At 45.4% G+C, this 16,613-nt stretch overlaps 1 protein-coding gene across 12 annotated transcripts in view; it reads left to right on the top strand.

The window, feature by feature from the left end:
* ADAMTSL1 (ADAMTS like 1) overlaps positions 1-7,641 on the top strand; it is a 708,340-nt gene extending 700,699 nt beyond the window's left edge. For 7 of the 12 annotated variants that reach the window (XM_089779187.1, XM_075931513.2, XM_075931510.2 and 4 more), the window contains 2 exons: positions 626-735; positions 2,764-7,641. In XM_089779187.1, coding sequence (XP_089635313.1) covers positions 626-735; positions 2,764-3,169 — 516 coding nt within the window. In that variant the 3' untranslated portion in view covers positions 3,170-7,641. The remainder of the gene's footprint in view (positions 1-625; positions 736-2,763) is intronic. The other 5 variants (XM_089779188.1, XM_075931516.2, XM_075931515.2 and 2 more) reach the window with 2 other exon arrangements.
* The last annotated feature ends 8,972 nt before the right edge of the window (positions 7,642-16,613 follow it).

The raw sequence follows: 16,613 nt of genomic DNA, 5'->3' as shown, positions 1-16,613 counted from the left end.
AGAAAAGATTATTAGAACTATTGTCAGGGTAAGACATTTCATGTAACAAATTTCTTAGAGTATTAAGCTTAGCTGGGATGGTTTATTTTATTTTGCATAGTAAGTTGCTTTGCTCTATCTGCTATTTCTTGCAACCACTTAAATCCCACTTTTTATATCTAATAAAATCACTTTTGTTTATTTTTAACCCCAATGTTAATAATTGTTACCTGGGGGGACAACAGCTGTGCCTAGCTCTCTTTTATTGATAAAGGGGCAAACAACTTATGAGCTTGCTCTGTATAAAACGTATGCAGAGGAACACGATTTATCTGGCATTCTGGTCCCCCTGGGTCTGTGCACCTGGGTGCTACATCAGGTCCCTTTGACTGAACCTTCCCAGAGCTGAGTGGAACTCAGTGTCTGTATTGCTCTGCTGAGGGTTGTGACCCAACTCTGTGCCATCACTGAAGGAAACCAGAGGTTCTAGCTCAGCAGGATAGCTTGGTGAGGTGCCATCAAAGGCTGGTGTCCAAGCTCAATGCTATTCAGCTCAAGTGACAGTATCAAGGAGATTTTTCTAACCAAGTCTGTGTCAACTTGTACTCTCTTTATGCCACTGAGTGTCCTTTTTCTACTTTCACAGTGTAACGGGCCATGCATCGGACCACGACTAGCTGTACAGCACAGACAGATTTTCTGCCAGACCAGGGATGGGAATTCTGTGTCTTCTGACCAGTGCAGTGTCCTGCCAAGGTATTGGAGACCCATCATCATCAGAACCTTCTTCAGTACAGAGACCTATGAATTAAGCCAGAGATTTTATTTCCTTTGGAGATGGTGGTTTTGGTGTATCTATATGTGTATACACACATACACCCTAAACGTGATCAAAATAATTGAATAGGCTTTTTGGCTCAGATCCTCAGCTGGTGTAATGGACACAGACTTAATTGGAGCCATGCCGATTGACACCAGCTGTGAATCTGGCCTGTTGAGTACCATTCTGTAATTGCCAGCTGAAGTTAATGGACCAGAGCCTCAACACAGTCCACTAAGACAATGGATCTACACTGATTTACAGTCACTGTGATTCAGGTCCAATTAATGTCCAGAGGGTTCAGATTAGAGATATAAGACCTATAGTGTTAACAAATTAAGAACATAATTTGTTGGACAAAAGTCAACAATGGTTTCTCTAAAGGGAAATCCTGTCTTACTAATCTATTAGAGTTCTTTGAAGGGGTTAACAAACATGCAGACAAGGGGGATCCGGTAGATATAGTATACTTAAATTTTCAGAAAGCCTTTGACAAGGTCCCTCACCAAAGGCTCTTGTGTAAATTACATTGCCATGGGATAAGAGGGAAGGTCCTTTCATGGATTGAGAACTGGTTAAAAGACAGGAAACAAAGGGTAGGAATAAATGATAAATTTTCAGATTGGAGAGGGGTAACTAGTGGTGTCCCCCAAGGGTCAGTCCTGGAACCAGTCCTGTTCAACTTATTCATAAATGATCTGGAGAAAGGGGTAAGCAGTGAGGTAGTAAAGTTTGCAGATGATACCAAACTGTTTAGGATAGTCAAGACAAAAGCAGACTGTGAGGGACTCCAAAAAGATCTCACCAAACTGAGTGATTGGGCAACAAAATGGCAAATTAAATTTAATGTGGATAAGTGTAAAGTAATGCACATTGGGAAAAATAACCCCAACTATACGTACAGTATGATGGGGGCTAATTTGGCTACGACAAATCAGGAAAGGGATCTTGGAGTTATCGTGGACAGTTCTCTGAAAACTTCCACACAGTGTGCAGCGGCGGTCAAAAAGGCAAATAGGATGCTAGGAATTATTAAGAAAGGGATAGAAAATAAGATACAGAATATCTTACTGCCCCTGTATAAAACTATGGTACGCCCACATCTTGAATACTGTGTACAGATGTGGTCTCCTCGCCTCAAAAAAGATATTTTGGCCTTGGAAAGGGTTCAGAAAAGGGCAACTAAAATGATAAGGGGTTTGGAATGGGTCCCATATGAAGAGAGGTTAAAATGACTGGGACTTTTCAGTTTAGAAAAGAGGAGACTGAGGGGGGATATGATAGAGGTCTATAAAATCATGAGTGGTGTGGAGAGGGTGAACAAAGAAAAGTTATTTCTTAGTTCCCATAATTGAAGAACTAGAGGACACCAAATGAAATTAATGGGTAGCAGGTTTAAAACTAATATAAGAAAGTTCTTCTTCACACAGCGTGTAGTCAGCCTGTGGAACTCCTTGCCAGAGGAGGCTGTGAAGGCTAGGACTATAATAGAGTTTAAAGAGAAGCTAGATAATTTCATGGAAGTTAGGTCCATAAAAGGCTATTAGCCAGGGGATAGAAATAGTGTCCCTGGCCTCTGTTTGTCAGAGGCTGGAGAGAGATGGCAGGAGACAAATCGCTTGATCATTGTCTTTGGTCCACCCTCTCTGGGGCACCTGGTGCTGGCCACTGTCGGCAGACAGGCTACTGGGCTAGATGGACCCTTGGTCTGACCCAGTACGGCCGTTCTTATGTTCTTATGTTATGTTCTTATGTAGAGTCATGTCATTAAATACATTATAGGCAGAGGGAGTGTTAAAGTTGTGGAAGCCAAATCCTCAGCTGGTGTAAATAGATAAAAGTCCAGAGGGTTCAGATCAGAGATATAGGGCCTATAGTGTCCCCAATGTGTGAGGATTGCCCAGTGTGACTAAGCCTCTTCATTTCTCGTATTACAATAGTAGCTCTGTCTTTTTTATGAACAGGCCCGTGAGCACACAGAACTGCTGGACAGACATCTGTGGTGTGCACTGGAGGGTCAGTTTGTGGACTCTGTGTACAGCTACGTGTGGGAACTACGGCTTCCAGTCTCGGCGAGTAGAATGTGTGCATGTCCGCACCAACAAACCCATGCAAGAGCACTATTGTTCCTGGAGGCCCAGGCCTGCGAATTGGCAACGCTGCAACATCACCCCCTGCGAAAACAGTACGTTCCTGTGGGAGAAAGGAGTCATTTGTGAATTTTCATCCCTGAGCTTGGCCCCCAGAACGCGGTGCTGGTCCCCGCTGCGGGGCTTCTTTGGAAAACCTTTGTCTGAAAAATGGCCAATGGCAGCCTGCAAAATCAAGTGTTCTTATTGGAATGGATCCAGGGTTGTTTGTTGTTGCTGATGTTGTTTTCTAAGTGTTGGGATCTCACCTTCTTGCTGATGGGGCTGATAGGTACAGTCTCACGCCTCCATTATTGGTACGGAGAGAAAGAGTAAGTCATAAACAATTAGTTAGCTTATGTTAACATCAAGCAACCGGAAGCTGGTGAGTTGGTTAGCACTGGGAATTCCTGGAATGGATATTACTTACAGGTAACTAGCACCTTAATTGGGCCTACCAAAAAAGTGCACATTATAAATACTGCAAAAGGAATAAATTATGTGGAATGAAGGTTTCTCTTTGGAAAGCAAGCCTTTTTACGACAGTGTCCCCCTGGGAACAGCAGCCAGTGTGAGTGTAAGTCATGAGCTCTTTGCCAGTCACGACTCCCAAGCACTCTGAAGCATTGTGTACAAGAGCCAAAACCTGGAAGCTAGAGTGCAGCCCGCAAGTCTGTGGCTGAGCACTAGGGATCTCCACACAGGCTGGGTGCTGTGGAGCAGAAGCAGAACCATTCTGCAGCTGCTAGACTACCGAAGAGCTTGCTACAGGCTTTCTCCTCTCGCTAGAGGCAAATATAGTTGCTCAGTAAAGCCAGTACAAACACAATGAGGCTGGCTTAGCTTGCTGAGAGAGGATCGGACCATCACAGAGAGAACTTAAAGGAGGCATGTGAGACCCTCAGCCTTGATCTGGCAGTTAAAAGAATCAGAATGGCATAAACAGAACCTAACAGCCACAGTTCCAGCCAGGGGAGAATTCCTCTGGTACAACAGCAGACAGCCATAGAGCTGCCTTCTGAGGATCCCCCACACAAGCTGCCATGGGAGAAGGTGTGTGGGGGCCACAACACAAAGCCTTGTGGAGGTTCCAGGCAGTGCTGCAGCCCATAGAGCAACACCATGAGGCTGCTGTAAAGGAGCCTCCCCAGGGCTGTCTGTAATATTGGGAGTGTTTCTGGCAGTGAAACAGTCAAGGAGTAGGAAAGCACAAAGGTTGTTTAATCCTTTCCTTAGGCTGCAAGTTCAGTGCTCCGCCTGTTAGAAATCTCCCCTAGTAGCTTCAGAACTAGCCAGCATGGAGCTTCCAAGCTCCTGACCAAGCCATGTGGCCCTCTTAAGCTGATCAAGCACATAAAGGTTGAACAATCCTCTTACAGATGTAAACAAAATGAGCTGGTTTTCTAACTCCATCCTGACACTGGGGATAGCTCCTGGGGTACAGGAGAGCAAAACCCCCACTAGCACAATGATAATACCAAGATGCAGGTAACCCACTAACCTGTCATCAGTGCTACTCATACTGCAGGGTCCCCCTTCCTGATTGTGTGGTCTAAAAGAAAGCTGGATGTTAAATCCTTTTTCAAACCCGTGTCTGTGTAGACCCTTGGGGCTCATGTGCACCTTGAGGGAGGCCCGCGTGGATAAGAAAATCTTGACAAACCAGAGTTACGGGCAGGTAAGTCACTGTTCTTTCATTGCATCTCCTTTTTGTTCCCCCTTTGCCAGTGGAGTGCAGAGACACCACCAGGTACTGTGAGAAGGTGAAGCAGCTCAAACTCTGCCAGCTCACCCAATTCAAATCTCGCTGTTGTGGAACTTGTGGAAAAGCATGAAGATCAGAGCAATGTAGATAGGGGATCAGGGGCATGCGCCTTTTGCTTCACTATCGGAAGCACTGTTAACAAAATTAATTGGACAGAATTCTGTTTTCTTCCGTTTATTTATTTATTTTTATTTTTACCTTTACTGAATCGTTGTTGTAAAGGACTTGACAAGTTTTCCCTTCAGCAAGGCTGGGAGATGAATGCAGCAAAGCACAGTCATGGTAGGAAGCCAAAAAGAAAGAGAAGACAAACAACATGTCAGGTTCAAGTGGAACCGAGCTGCCCAGGAATCCTCATATCGGCCTTGAGAGACACAGCACCTAGCAGATGGGGGGGAAACACCAAAGCAAAAAACTCCCATTGGCAGCAGATCAGACCATCAGTGCATGGATCAAATAGCTTTACAGATCATGGGCTACTGAAAAAAGGGTTTGAACCTAAACATTAAGCTAAGCAATGGACAAGAGACATCATTCACCATAGAAGGGTTTGTTAATGTAAGCATACAGTTTTGGTTTTTTAAAAAAAAAACTCTGCTGTCCTAGAGCTGTGTTCCTGTTCTCGCGCTTGCTCACTCGCTCTCTCATGCTAAGAACTTAGGACCTGAAAAGGAGGTTGAACATTGTGCTAGAGCATGAGTTTAAAATACATCTAAATAAGTGCACCAAGATTTTCTTCCCCTCAGTATGAAGAAAATGAAGAACAGTATTAATGCAGAAAAGGCAAGTGAATGATCGAATGCTCTGGCATTGGCAGACCCAGTAGATGTCTGCCATCACTGTTCTGTGCAGAGTACTTACAGGAGGGGTTCTGGCATATATGTGTGGCAACAGGAGCTACTTACTATGCTGCATCTTAACATGATTAAAATGTATCTGGGGAAGAGAGGAGCCTGAGAGCCCACCATTATTGGACTTCTAGATCCAAGGTTTCAGTCTATTTCTAACTCTGAATTTGTAGAAATGGTTTCTATGGCCTGCCAGCATGGAATTTCTCTCTCGTTACAGCCAAGTCCACCAGCAATGATAATTAATTCATCAGGAAGGAGAACACAGCTGCTCTGATTTGTTATAGCTATTTCCGTCATGTAGACATGCAGAATGCACATCAGCTTTGCCCCCAAATTGGTAGTGCAGATTCCTAAAAGACACACAAGAAGGTGGATGGGAGAAAGTGAAGCAGGTGTAGTCCATGAATAGAACTCTGCAGTCAGAGGTGAGCTGAGAAGCGAGAATCAAGTTTCACATTTGTAGCATGATTTTGACTGCTCGTTGTCACCCAATTCCATCGATAATCAAAAGTGCTTCCTTCTTCAAGGTGCTGATATCTTCAAGTCAGTGGAAGTCCAAGTAGCTCACCACCTAGTAGGAATCGGCATGAACTACAAAGTATGGATCTGAAATTCCCCAAAGTTTGAAGGAAAGATGCCCAGATCTGGAATTTTGGTTTAGGACTATCTCTAAATGTAGGGTTTGGCTATGCCTCTTGTCATCTCCACAGGGACTCCCGTCTTATGATGCAGTAACAAAACACTGTTCAAATATTGATATGTTGCTGCTTACTTCACATGTGGACTTTTCAACAAGCCTGGCAGTTCTCTTGTGAGGTCAGCCCCAGGTCCATTGCATTAAATTGCCTCCAGTCTGGTCATTCCTAAATGTGTCTGGCAAGGAACACGCGCTCTGTGAATTGGTGTTTGAGAAATTGCGTTGCTAAGAATCAGTGTAATTTTTATTTAAAAGCAAAGAAATTGTTTAATGTATGTAAATGTATATCTTTTGTGTATATTTATTAGGATTCCTTGTATAAAAAGTGCAATATTAATAATTGTACATTATGTTGTCCGGATAAAAACTATTTTGGGGGATTTTTGCGTGAACTCCCTGAAATTTTGTTCCTGCGGATCAGTGGTAATAGTGTCATTTTCCTGTTTTAATAGCACTTGCTTTTAACTTTGGATACATTTCACTCTGTACAGATTGCTTCATAAACTATGACAATTGGAGGGAGGGTCTTTTCTACTTGTGGAATTATAATTATGTGAGGAACAAAGCATCAATTCCTTACTATAGGTTGGATCTCCCTGGTCCAGCACCATCAGAACCTGACTGGTCCCGGATGATTGATTTTGCCAGACCAGGGGAGGTCATTTCTGGCTCTCCTGCCAGTGACCCCTCCCAGCCCTGCTGCCGCACCGGGCTTCCCAGCAACCCCAGGCAGCCCAGCCGGGCCACACGCCAGCTTCCCTGGTGCCCCCGCTCTCCAGCAGCCCAGCTGGGCCATGTGCTGGGCCATGTTCCAAACTCCCCTCTCCACCTCCAGCAGCCCAACTAAGCTGCTTGCTGGGGCCCCCCTCCCTCTCCCATCCACAGCCCAGCTCAGCTGTGCACCAGGCTGCCAATTGCCACTGCCTGGGCAGCCTAGATACATCACATGGGCTTCGCCCTTCCCCTCCCCCACATCACACTGGGCTCTCACACACACACCCACAGTGCCCCAGGACTCTCTGATTCTGGAACGTCCATGGACCCGGGTTAGAGAGGTGCAACCTGTAATAATTGGGTGGTTGTTTCTAGTGCTATAGATCTTGAAAAGCCATGCAGGGAAGTATTCACATTTCTTTAATAGCAAAACATATTCGGATGGTCCCACGTTGGACATTAGCTGTGTAACTGAGCTTAGGAGCCGAGGTCTGGCAAGGCTGCTGTGTCCCTTTTACATGTTACAAATGTAATTTCTGATGTTTGTCCTATGAATTGTGCCTTGGCAGTATCCCAATACGATGATGTGAGTTACTGAGTATTACAGAAGGAGGCTTCCCTCCCCTAGAAAACCTCTTGCTTTTATATCAATTTTGTACAGATAATGCAGCTTATTTATTTAACTACTTTTGTCTGGCTTGTCCTTTTTTAACTTTAAAGCAGGAGCGAGATGGTGGAGCAGAGCTTGCAAAGTTCTCCGGCCTCCTCCTCCTGTTTCCACAGTTGCGCAGTTTGCACAGCTGCTCATCTCTCTGCTGTTGTGGATGGAGCTTGTAAGTTTCTTAAGCAATCAGATGCACCATTGGGGGAAATCATGACTCCCTTTGCACTGGCACATAAAACTGAAAAGCAGTGTGCCTAACCCTCTTCAGATGAACAAGGGGGATAGCCCAGAAGTCAGGAAATAAACACATTTGCTCACAAACACTCGCTATGCAGGGAAAACGTAGCATGCTGCAGACACTGGAGCGGTGGTTTTCAAGCTTTTTGGCCCATGGCCCACCCTGCTCAATGCACACCTTTCCTCGAACAACCAGCCAACCACCCATGATAACAAAGTGGGTGCAGAAGGGGGTGGGAGTGCGGGAGCTAGCTGGGAGGTTGGATGAAGGAGCAGACATAGGATGGGGGTCTGGCTGGGAGGCTGAGCGCAGAATTGGGCTGAGGGTAGGGTGGGGTGCAGAAGTGGGGTGAGGGTGCGGGGTCCTGGTGGGAATGGGATAGGGGGTCACTTATTTGGTTCCATGCCTCCTGCCACTCCCAGGCACCCCCCTTGTTCCCATTGCCCCCAATAATGAGAAATGGGAGCAGCAGGGAAAACCTCCAGGCAAGTGGTTTCCTGCACTACCATTCTCCCAGCTGGGGGGAGGGTGAGCGGCAGAGCATGCAGCCACTTCCTTCCCTGCCAGCTGGATCTAGCCCATGAGGCTCACCTCTCTCCCCTGCAGCGGAAAGCCAGCACTGGCCTGATTAAATGAATCCTAGAATACTCAAGGAGCTGATAGAGGAGGTATCTGAGCCTTTAGCGATCATCTTTGGAAAATCATGGGAGATAGGAGAGATTCCAGAAGACTGGAAAAGGGCAAATATAGTGCCCACATATAAAAAGGGAAATAAGAACAACCCAGGAAACTACAGACCAGTCAGTTTAACTTCTGTGCCAGGAAAGATAATGGAGCAAGTAATTAAGGAAATCATCTGCAAACACTTGGAAGATAATAAAGTGATGGGGAACAGCCAGCATGGATTTGTAAAGGACAAATCATGTTAAACCAATCTGATAACTTTATTTGATAGGATAACGAGTCTTGTGATAGGGGACAGGTGTTGGACATGGTATACCTAGACTTTAGTAAGGCATTTGATATGGTCTCGCGTGATATTCTTATCAATAAACTAGGTAAATACAACTTAGATGGGGCTACTACAAGGTGGGTGCATAACTGGCTGGATAACCAGTCTCAGAGAGTAGTTATTAACGGTTCACAATCCTGCTGGAAAGATAACAAGTGAGGTTCTGCAGGGGTCTGTTTTGGGACCGGTTCTGTTCAATATCTTCATTAACAATTTAGATATCAGCATAGAGAGTACACATATTAAGTTTGCAGATGATACCAAGCTGGGAGGGGTTGCAACTGCTTTGGAGGATAGGGTCATAATTCAAAATGATCTGGACAAATTGGAGAAATGGTCTGAGGTAAACAGGATGAAGTTTAATAAGGACAAATGCAAAGTACTCCTCTTAGGAAGGAACAATCAGTTTCACACATATAGAATGGGAAGCAACTGTCTAGGAAGGAGTACGGCAGAAAAGGATCTAGGGGTTATAGTGGACCCCACAAGCTAAATATGAGTCAACAGTGTGACGCTGTTGCAAAAAAAGCAAACATGATTCTAGGATGCATTAACAGGTGTGTTGTGAGCAAGACACGTGAAATCATTCTTCTGCTCTACTCTGCGCTAATTAGGCCTAAGTTGGAGTATTGTGTCTAGTTCTGGGCACCACATTTCAAGAACAATGTGGAGAAATTGGAGAAGTTCTAAAGAAGAGCAACAAGAATGATTAAAGGTCTAGAGAACATGACCTATGAAGGAAGGCTGAAAGAATTGGGCTTGTTTAGCAAACTAAACAAGGAAAAGAGAAGATTGAGAGGGGACATGAAAGCAGTTTTCAGGTATCTAAACGGGTGTCACAAGGAGGAGGGAGAAAAATTGTTCTTCCTGGCCTCTGGGGATAGAACAAGAAGCAATGGGCTTAAACTGTAGCAAGGGAGGTTTAGGTTGGACATTAGGAAAAAGTTCCTAACTTTCAGGGTGGTCAAACACTGGAATAAATTGCCTAGGGAGATTGTGGAATCTCCATTTCTGGAGATATGTAAGAGTAGGTTAGATAAATGTCTATCAGGGATGGTCTAGATAGTACTGGGTTCTGCCATGAGGGCAGGGGACTGGACTCGATGACCTCTCAAAGTCCTTTCCAGTCCTAGTCTGCTATGAAAGGGCAGATAGTAGGGAGGATTAAAAATATATTGCTCAAGAATGCAGGGGAGTAATCAGGAAGGCGAAAGTACAATTGGAATTGGATGTGAAAGGTAACAAGAAAGGTTTCTACAGGCATGTTAGCAATAAGAGGGTGATCAGAGAGGGTGTAGGTCGCTTACTGGATGAGGGAGGTAACCAGATGACGTGTGAAAAGCTGAAGTACTCAGTGCTTTCTTTGCCTCTGTCTTCACAGACAAGATCAGCTCCCAGACTACTGCACTAGGCAACGCAGTATGGGAAGGGAAGGAGGTGGGCAGTCCTTGGTGGAGAAAGAGCAGGTTAAGAACTATTTAGAAAAGCTAAACATTCACAAATCCATGGGGCCGGATTTAATGCATCCGAGGGTACTGAGGGAGTTGGCAAATGTCATTGCAGAGCCTTTGACCATTATCTTTGAAAGCTCGTGGAAATCAGGAGAGGTCCCGGACTATCAGAAAAAGGCAAATGTAGTGCCCATCTTTAAAAAAGGGAAGGAGGACAATCCAGGTTGCTACAAAGCAGTCAGCCTCACATCAGACCCTGGAAAAATCATGGAGGGGAGCCTCAAGGAATCCATTTTGAAGCTCTTGGAAGAGAGGAATGTGATCAGGAATAGTTAACATGGATTCACCAAGGGCAAGTCGTGCCTGACCAATCTGATTAGCTTCTATGATGAGGTAATTGGCTCTGTGAACATGGGGAAGTCAGTGGATATGCTATTCCTTGACTTTAGAAAAACTTTTGGTACGGTCTCCCACAAAAAAATGCTCTTCCTTAAAAAAGGAGGTAAGATGCTCTTTTGAAAGTGAGATCGGAAGAAGATATGTAGATTTCTGCAGAATGTGCATATTCTCGTTAGAAAAAAAATGTAGTTTAGACATGCCCCTAGACAGGCAAGATGATTGTGTTCCCTTTATCAGGGGATGGCTGGGGGGAGCTTCAGAGCAGTTGCTCCAGCTTTACACTGGTGATATCATGAGGGGGTTGCTCATGCCAGACAAAATGTTCCTCTGGGAGCAGCTATGTGAAGCATTCTGGAACATTCCACATTTGTTCTTTATAGAAATTTATGCAGTTATCCATTCCTTCAGCTAAAATTCTTCAGCTGACAGCAGTTGCTACAGACCTAGTATGGCTTTCTTCTGTGAGATGGCCTGGAACCCCTTGCACACTGTGGAGCGCTTGCTCTGAACCTGGCCTGGAACAGGAGGTACATGGCTCACGTATGCTATGAGCTGAAAGCAACTGCTCGGAGGCTGAACAAGTAGGATTACCAAGTAGTCAAAAAAATTACCGGACATGCTTCATGGGGGAAAGAGGAGGGAGGGACTGGCCGGGAGGGAAGGGGCCGAGAAACAAAGCTAACAGGGCTGGCTAGAGGAGATGGGGGGGGGGCAACGGGAAGCAGGGCTGGTTGGTGGGGGGGGTCAGGCAGAATGGGGCTGGTCGCGGGATATCGGGGGGGGCAGCCGACAGGGGCCGAGCTGGCTGGGGGAGCTCAGCAGGAGGAGGGGGAGGGGAGAACTGTCTGCTGGAAGCAGGGCTGGCGAGGGATGCAGCGAGGTTGGCCAGGGACGATCTGGAGCAGGAACCGGCCAGCGGGAGGCAGAGATGGTGGGACTGGCCGGGGAAGACCAGGAGGAGAAGTTGGGGAGAATCAATCCCAAGGAGGGGGCAGGGGAGCGCATCAGCTGGTGGGGAGCAGGACTGACCCAGGCTGTGCAGATCTCAGGGCGCTCCCGTCCCGCACGAGTCAGTCCGGCTGCGGCTCCACCACCCACTTGACCAGCACGCAGGAGCCTGGACCAGGCTGCCCCTCCTCCTCCTCACATGCAACCAGGGCTCTCAGCGTCAATCGTACCCCGCCTCCCAGTCACTCACACACACACACCCGCCCCCGCCAGGCTTCCACCCAGCGCCCAGCCGGAAAACCAGGGAATACCAGATATTGCACATGTCCGGTATTTTCTGGATTTTTTTTACCGGACAAAGGGCCCAAAAACAAGACTGTCCAGTAGAAAATCGGACACCTGCCAACCCTATGAACAAGCTACATAGCACTTGTTTTGGATGTGGTCCTCCATCTTTTCCGCTAAGGTTGTACATATAAATGTATTCTATAAACTACATTTAAGCCTTTACTGACTGAACGTTTTATTTGTGTGCCGGCATAAGTAAAACAGGGCAGTTTTATGTGGCTGAGAAGGAAGTGGGCCCTGGAAGCCTGTACTCTGAGACATAATGGGGGTTTGTTTAGGCAGAACTCTTAGGAGGATGTGATTCAGTGCATGGTCAGCATTTAGTTACCCGTACGTGGTTACACCAGCATGGGAAACCATTTCCCCTAGCACCCTCCTCAGTACTATAAAACCATCTGCTGCTTCTAGCTCGGATGCGGGGTTTGGACTACCCTCATTTACAAGTCCCCAGGGCCAATGGTGAATCACAAAAATAAAACCTGAACCAGAAAGATCAGCCCATACATGCCGCAAAGAGCTTAATCACCACGCAAGGAGCCAAGACATTTTCCTTGCCTTCCTTAAGGAAACACATCATGGTTGGGCTGAGGAGCAATTTGGTTTAGGTGGTGCAAAAGGGTTGTTGTTGCCTTTTCCATGCACTGTTTTTTTAAGCATACATTAGTAGTTTAAGTAAATAGCCTCTGAGGTTGGTGGATGCTTGTTAAAACACTTCACTTACTGAAACATTTATGGAGTCAGTTTTCTAACTAACAGGCATCCTCGTGGTTTCAGTACCAAAAAAAGAAAATCTCCGTGTCAAGCCATTATATATAAATTACAGCAAATTAAATACAGATGTGCTCAAGGCGGGGGGTGGGGGTATTTTATGTACTTCTTTTAGTGGGGTGAGTAGGAGAGGGGGCCCGGACCAGGTAAAACGAGGCCCAGCCTTTCAGTTGGCCTGGCTGTCTCGGCGTAACTGGATTACTTCTGAATGCTACATCTGATCCATTTCAAATTTTCAGGAAATATTGTAAGCATCACTAAGCAGAGCCTTATTGACTTCAGTAAAAATTGGAAGACTCATTAGCATTTAAAAAGTTGTCCTTAACTCTCCGTAAGGCTCCTAACAAACACCCTTGGGGTATGTCTACACTGCCACCCTAGTTTGAACTAGGGTGGCTAATGTAGGCATTCAAACGAAGCCCGGGATTTAAATATCCCAGGCTTCATTTGCATGTTCCCGGGTGCCGCCATTTTTAAATGCCGCATAGTTCGAACTACCTGCCCGCGGCTACACGCAGCATGGGCTAGGTAGTTTGAATTAAAGCTTCCAATTCGAACTACTGTTAATCCTCCTTGCAGGAGGAATAATGGTAGTTCAAATTAGGAGCTGTAATTTGAACTACCTAGTCCATGCCGCATGTAGCCACAGGCACGTAGTTCGAACTATGGGGCATTTAAAAATGGCGGCGCCCAGGATAGTTAAATCCCGGGCTTCATTTGCAAGTTTGAATGCCTACATTAGCCACCCTAGTTCAAACTAGGTTAGTTGACAGAAAGAGCCAGAGGAAGAGAAGCGCAAAGAAGGTTTCATACTATCCTCACAGCTCACAACCTCTCCAGTGTCTACATGATGCAGTGAAGGAGACGCCAGCTCTCTGCCTGTTGCTTTCAGCCCAAGGGCAGAAATACTCCATGCCCTTGCATGGGAGACTACAAAGCAGGAATAGGGAAACAAACAGAGAATGGGGAACCCTGTAAAGTAGGAGGGAAAGAATGGGAGGCACATAGTTTCTGGGTATGGGAAAGAAGCTGGTTTTCTGTAGAAGAAATAAGGGCATAGGAAAAGAACCAGGTCACTCTTCTCATGTCCCCTCGTCCAATTTGAGGCTAGTGGTGAGGCTAGTTATGTTCATGTTATGCATGAGCCAAATCTAGACAAATTATGAAAGCTCATTTTAAAAGTCAAATACATTAAATTCCTTATGTTTTATGACAGGGACACTCAATAAGCGGCCTGAGGGCCGCACGTGGCCCAGAGCCTGTTTGTTTGTGGCCCGTGGTTTGGGTTTACGTGGGGCTCAACACACGGCCCGCAGATGGGATGCTTTGAACATGGCCTCCACTGGGAACATGCTCCGCAACAGAGAGGCATCTCCCAGGCGAGGTGAGCACTGAAAGACGCAAGTGGATGGGATGGGCTGGCTGGAACAGACGAGTAAGGGTGTCGGCGTTTCTAGCCCCCAGGGAGGAAGTGCCAGACGTGCCAGGGCATTGTGGGAAGTGCTTTGTATTCATGCCTGTCAGTGTGAAAGAAAGTATTTGCATATATATTTGCATGTATATGCAACCACAATTAAGCTGCAGCCCTCAGTATGTGCTGTATCACTGTGCCCCCTCTCCCCCCCACCCTTCCAAAGTTGAGAAGTCCTGCTCTATGAGAAACTTCTGTTCAGTCTTGTGATTTGGGCTGCTTTTGTGTGTTTAGTTTGTAGATCTTCAGGACAGGAGTCTTGGTTGTTTTTGTCAGTTTCCCTGTTACACTGTGTATACTTAAGGTGTTATCTAGCCAACAAAAACCAAAACAAAGGACATGTTCTAGTGGAATTTTGCAAATTATTTATTCATTTACCTAAATTAGACTCTTTGTATCATTTCGATTTAGTTTTAAACCATGAAAGCATTTTATTAAGGTCCAAGTCAGCAAATATACACGTCTAGCTTCCATGCTGTGAAAGACCTGGAAAAAATCAGTTCCATTGATTTGGCACATGCTTTTGTGGAGTGCAAGCTTGTGTAGTGCTTGCAAAACCTGGACGTTGGTTATTAATGTTTGAAAACCAACAGTTACTCATGCACTGTACCATTTATTCTTAGATCCATATTGATACTGATAAATTCCATATGGCAAAATACAGTAAAAAAACCTAGATTTACATTGCAGACACACACGGCTCCATTTTCATGGTCAGGTTAAAGTGAGAGTTTTAAATTAACAGGCAAGGAGCTTTACTGTACAAAAAGACAAATCCTTTTCTCAACACTTAGCCTGAGTAGCATCTTCCAGAGAGTCTTCAGGATAAATGTGCAATAAATAGCAGCAAACCGTGAGACATTTTCTAGCAAAAATATATTCTCATCTCAGATTTTACCTACCGTGGTCTGCTAAAGCTTCACAGAGATACAGCTGGGAGACCTACCTCCACCCCTATCTCCTGCCCTTTGAGAGGGGACTACACAACCCCATAAGTGGGGTGGACATTATTGACTTTGGCCATTGAGCTGCACTACCTGTGAATAGGGGGGAATTACTGACTCTTACCGTTGAACTGAATTACCCTGTGAACTGGGGAAAGTTATGGACTATAGCCATTGAGCTGCCCTATGCTGTGGACAGGGATGAATTACTGACTTGTGACTAGCAGTTGCTTATTGACTATAGTCATTGGGCTGCACTACCCAATGAATAGGGGCAACTTCATTGACTGTGGCCATTGGGTCAGCCTGCCCTCTGGACTGGTGGGAGGGGGGGGGAATTAACTGACTTTGATAGTAGGCCACTCAGTCATAGAATTGTCGGTGGAGCTATAGACACGGATCAGGGAGAAAAAGCAGAGAATCCCTGGGAGCACTGGAAGAGAGATGTCCACACTGGGTGGGCTAGTCCCCATCTACATCACAAGCTGCAAAAGAACAGTGTTCTTGCACCGACAGAGTATGAATATCTACTAGAGTCCTAGGCTACGTCTAGATTGGCATGATTTTCCGGAAATGCTTTTAACGGAAAAGTTTTCCGTTAAAAGCATTTTTGGAAAAGAGCATCTAGATTGGCATGGACGCTTTTCCGCAAAAGCACTTTTTGCGGAAAAGTGTCCGTGGCCAATCTAGACGCACTTTTCCACAAAAAAGCCCCGATCGACATTTTCGCGATTTGGGCTTTTTTGCGGAAAACAAATCTCAGCTGTCTACATTGACTTTTGCCCGAACGGGAGCAGCATAGTATTTCCGCAAAAAGCACTGATTTCTTGCAGTAGGAAGTCAGTGCTTTTGTGGAAATTCAAGCGGCCAGTGTAGACAGCTGGCTAGTTTTTCCGGAAAAGCGGCTGATTTTCCGGAAAAACTGGCCAGTCTAGACACAACCCTAGATTTTAAGACTAAGATGGCCCTTTCTGAATCCTCTAATCTGACCTTGCTGCATAACATAGTCCATGTAACTTTATACAGTTCTTCCTGCATCAAGCCTAGAATTTCTGGTTTAACTAGAGCAGTGTTTCACAAATGGTTTTCCGCAGAACCCTGGAGTTCCACAAAGTGAAAATAAGGGTCCCGTGAGAAAATTCCATTACAATAACTTTTTATGATTTAAAAAAAAATTTGTACACATTAAATGTGATTTTTATGTTTTTAAATATGTGCAATTAAACTAAATGTTGATCTCATGACCTTGTTTAGCATTTGTTTATTATTAGCCTTACTTATCTGTGGTCTACTTTTTTCAGCTCCATATGTAAGACTGTTAGGGATTCCGCAAAATTTGTTCGAGTTTAAAAGGGTTCCGTGGCCAAATAAAATTGTGAAACACTGAACTAGAGCATGGCTTTTAAAAAGGCATC

This window comes from Pelodiscus sinensis, chromosome 6 (genome assembly GCF_052426305.1).
Source record: "Pelodiscus sinensis isolate ZL-2025 chromosome 6, ASM5242630v1, whole genome shotgun sequence".
Lineage (NCBI taxonomy): Eukaryota > Metazoa > Chordata > Testudines > Trionychidae > Pelodiscus > Pelodiscus sinensis.
The sequence above is the reverse complement of the archived record's forward strand: the minus strand, read 5'-3'. Positions and strand labels throughout refer to the sequence as shown.